General features: G+C 52.2%; 1 protein-coding gene across 1 annotated transcript; it reads left to right on the top strand.

Annotated features, from left to right (window-relative positions):
* The first annotated feature begins 278 nt into the window (after positions 1 to 278).
* On the top strand, positions 279 to 2,195 carry LOC100587983 (lysine-specific demethylase 4E-like). The gene has a single exon (XM_003253463.2). The coding sequence runs from the start codon at positions 279 to 281 to the stop codon at positions 2,193 to 2,195; it is 1,917 nt and encodes a 638-aa protein (XP_003253511.1).
* Positions 2,196 to 2,456: the final 261 nt, after the last annotated feature.

The following is a 2,456-nucleotide window of genomic DNA, read 5'->3' as shown; positions in this document are numbered from 1 at the left end:
CAGTGGAGCTGGGACTCCAGCCGGGGCGCCTGCCCCACTGGGATATATTCTATTTTTTTTGGACAAAAAATTACTGACTGGAGCAGAGTCCCCCTGGGAAGTCAGAAAGCCTCTGAAAGATCTCACTTGTTCAAAAGTTCAAGTGTGAGTTACTCCCTCACAGATAAACCAAAGTATTTTGAAAACACAAAGTGGAGAAAAGAAATTCCTCCCCAGCACTCTCAGGCATCTAGAGGACACCCAAGAACTTGGGAGTCAGCTGCTTCTTGTGTGCAGCCATGAAGTCTGTGCACTCCAGTCCCCAGAACACGAGTCATACCATCATGACTTTTTACCCAACCATGGAAGAATTTACAGATTTCAACAAATATGTTGCTCACATGGAGTCCCAAGGCGCACACCGAGCTGGCCTCGCCAAGGTAATTCCACCCAAGGAATGGAAAGCCAGAAAGACTTACGATGATATCGAAGACATCTTAGTAGCCACTCCCCTCCAGCAGGTGACCTCTGGGCAGGGAGGTGTGTTTACTCAATACCATAAAAAGAAGAAAGCCATGACCGTGAGGGAGTATCGCCACTTAGCAAACAGTAAAAAATATCAGACTCCGCCACACCAGAATTTTGCAGATTTGGAGCAACAATACTGGAAGAGCCACCCTGGTAATCCACCAATTTATGGTGCTGATATCAGCGGCTCCTTATTTGAAGAAAGCACTAAACAATGGAACCTAGGACACCTGGGAACAATTCTGGACCTGTTGGAGCAGGAATGTGGGGTTGTCATTGAGGGTGTCAACACACCCTACCTGTACTTTGGCATGTGGAAGACCACGTTCGCTTGGCACACGGAGGACATGGACCTTTACAGCATCAACTACCTGCACTTTGGGGAGCCCAAAACTTGGTACGTGGTGCCCCCAGAACACGGCCAGCGCCTGGAACGCCTGGCCAGGGAGCTCTTCCCAGGCAATTCCCAGGGCTGTGAGGGCTTCCTGCGGCACAAGGTGGCCCTCATCTCGCCTACAGTTCTCAAAAAGAATGGGATCCCCTTCAATCGCATGACTCAGGAGGCTGGGGAGTTCATAGTAACCTTTCCCTATGGCTACCATGCTGGCTTCAATCACGGCTTCAACTGTGCAGAGGCCATCAACTTTGCCACTCCACGATGGATTGATTATGGCAAAGTGGCTTCACAGTGTAGCTGTGGGGAGGCGAGAGTGACCTTTTCCATGGACGCCTTTGTGCGCATCCTGCAACCAGAGAGCTATGAGCTCTGGAAACACAGGCAAGACTTGACTGTTGTGGATCACATGGAGCCCAGGGTTGCAGAAAGCCAAGAGCGGAGCAACTGGAGGGAGGACATAGCACTTAAGAGAGCTGCTCTGGGCCTGAGGCATCTCCGGAACCACAGAACCAGCTGTCCCACACAGACTGTGGCCCCAGGGCTCTGTTTCAACCCAAAGGGCGGTAGTACCGACGCTGTGCCTGGACCTGCAATCCAAACCCTGGAGACGTCAGCCTGGGTTCTTCCCCCTTCCACTGGAAGGCGGGGTCCTTGTCGTGGCTGTGGTCGTGGTCGAGGTCGTGGTAGAGGCCGTGGTCGTCGACCTCGAGAACTGGGGACTGAGCAGACAACTGCTCAGTCTGCAGCTAAGAGGCGCCTCACAGTGGGGACAGGGAGCAGAGCTCCAGGCCGCAAACCTCAGCTCCAGTTCTCTGATGAAGCTTTTACAGACAAACTCGCACCTTTGAGTGGTGGCCTTGCACATTTTGCCAAGGCTTCTGGCTGCTGTTGTGCCCCTGATCTTCAACCCCTGGGGCCCCCACTGGATCCTGATGAACCCATGCACCCTGGCCCCTGCCTGCTATCCCTCGACAGCACTGCTAGTAGTCTTCCTGATGTTGTCTCCATGACTCCTCCCAGTGTCACTGTGCCTTTGATTACATTGTGCAGGGACACTGGTGGGGACTGGAAATCCCCGGTGAACCTGGCCAAGATTGCAGCAATGGACCATTCTTATGCCTCTAGGGTTCCGGTCCCAACTAAGTTTTCCAGGATCTCCTGGGCCCCTGACTCATCTGCTGGGGCTAAAGCCAGACAGAGATACACTACTGATTTTGGAGATATTTTTCTCGAATGCATGATCAATCCTCTGGACCCATGGCTATTGAATATGGTGTCAAATGTCAAGTGATAGCTACTTCTTATCCCAACCCCAGGAATCAGAGAAGATTCCTGCCAAGCACAATTCTGGCCTGGGCCTCCCCACAGTGAAGATTCTTTACTTCCAATAACTGACAAATTTCCAAGGCCCCCAGATGCTGTCTCCAATTGTGACAACCAGGGCTCCCAGAGGCCAGTGAACTCCCCACCCCAAAGGTTGCCGTAGGATGTTGTAATATCTCTCAGGGACTCTCAGTCTTCTCCTAATCATTGTGCCTGTGGCCTTCACCAT

The sequence above is a fragment of the Nomascus leucogenys genome, chromosome 15, assembly GCF_006542625.1.
Source record: "Nomascus leucogenys isolate Asia chromosome 15, Asia_NLE_v1, whole genome shotgun sequence".
In the NCBI taxonomy this organism is placed as follows: domain Eukaryota; kingdom Metazoa; phylum Chordata; class Mammalia; order Primates; family Hylobatidae; genus Nomascus; species Nomascus leucogenys.
This window is presented reverse-complemented; position numbering and strand designations above follow the sequence as displayed.

Coding starts and splice junctions, on each gene's coding strand:
- LOC100587983 (XM_003253463.2), top strand. CDS start 279: ATGAAGTCTGTGCACTCCAGTCCCCAGAACACGAGTCATACCATCATG.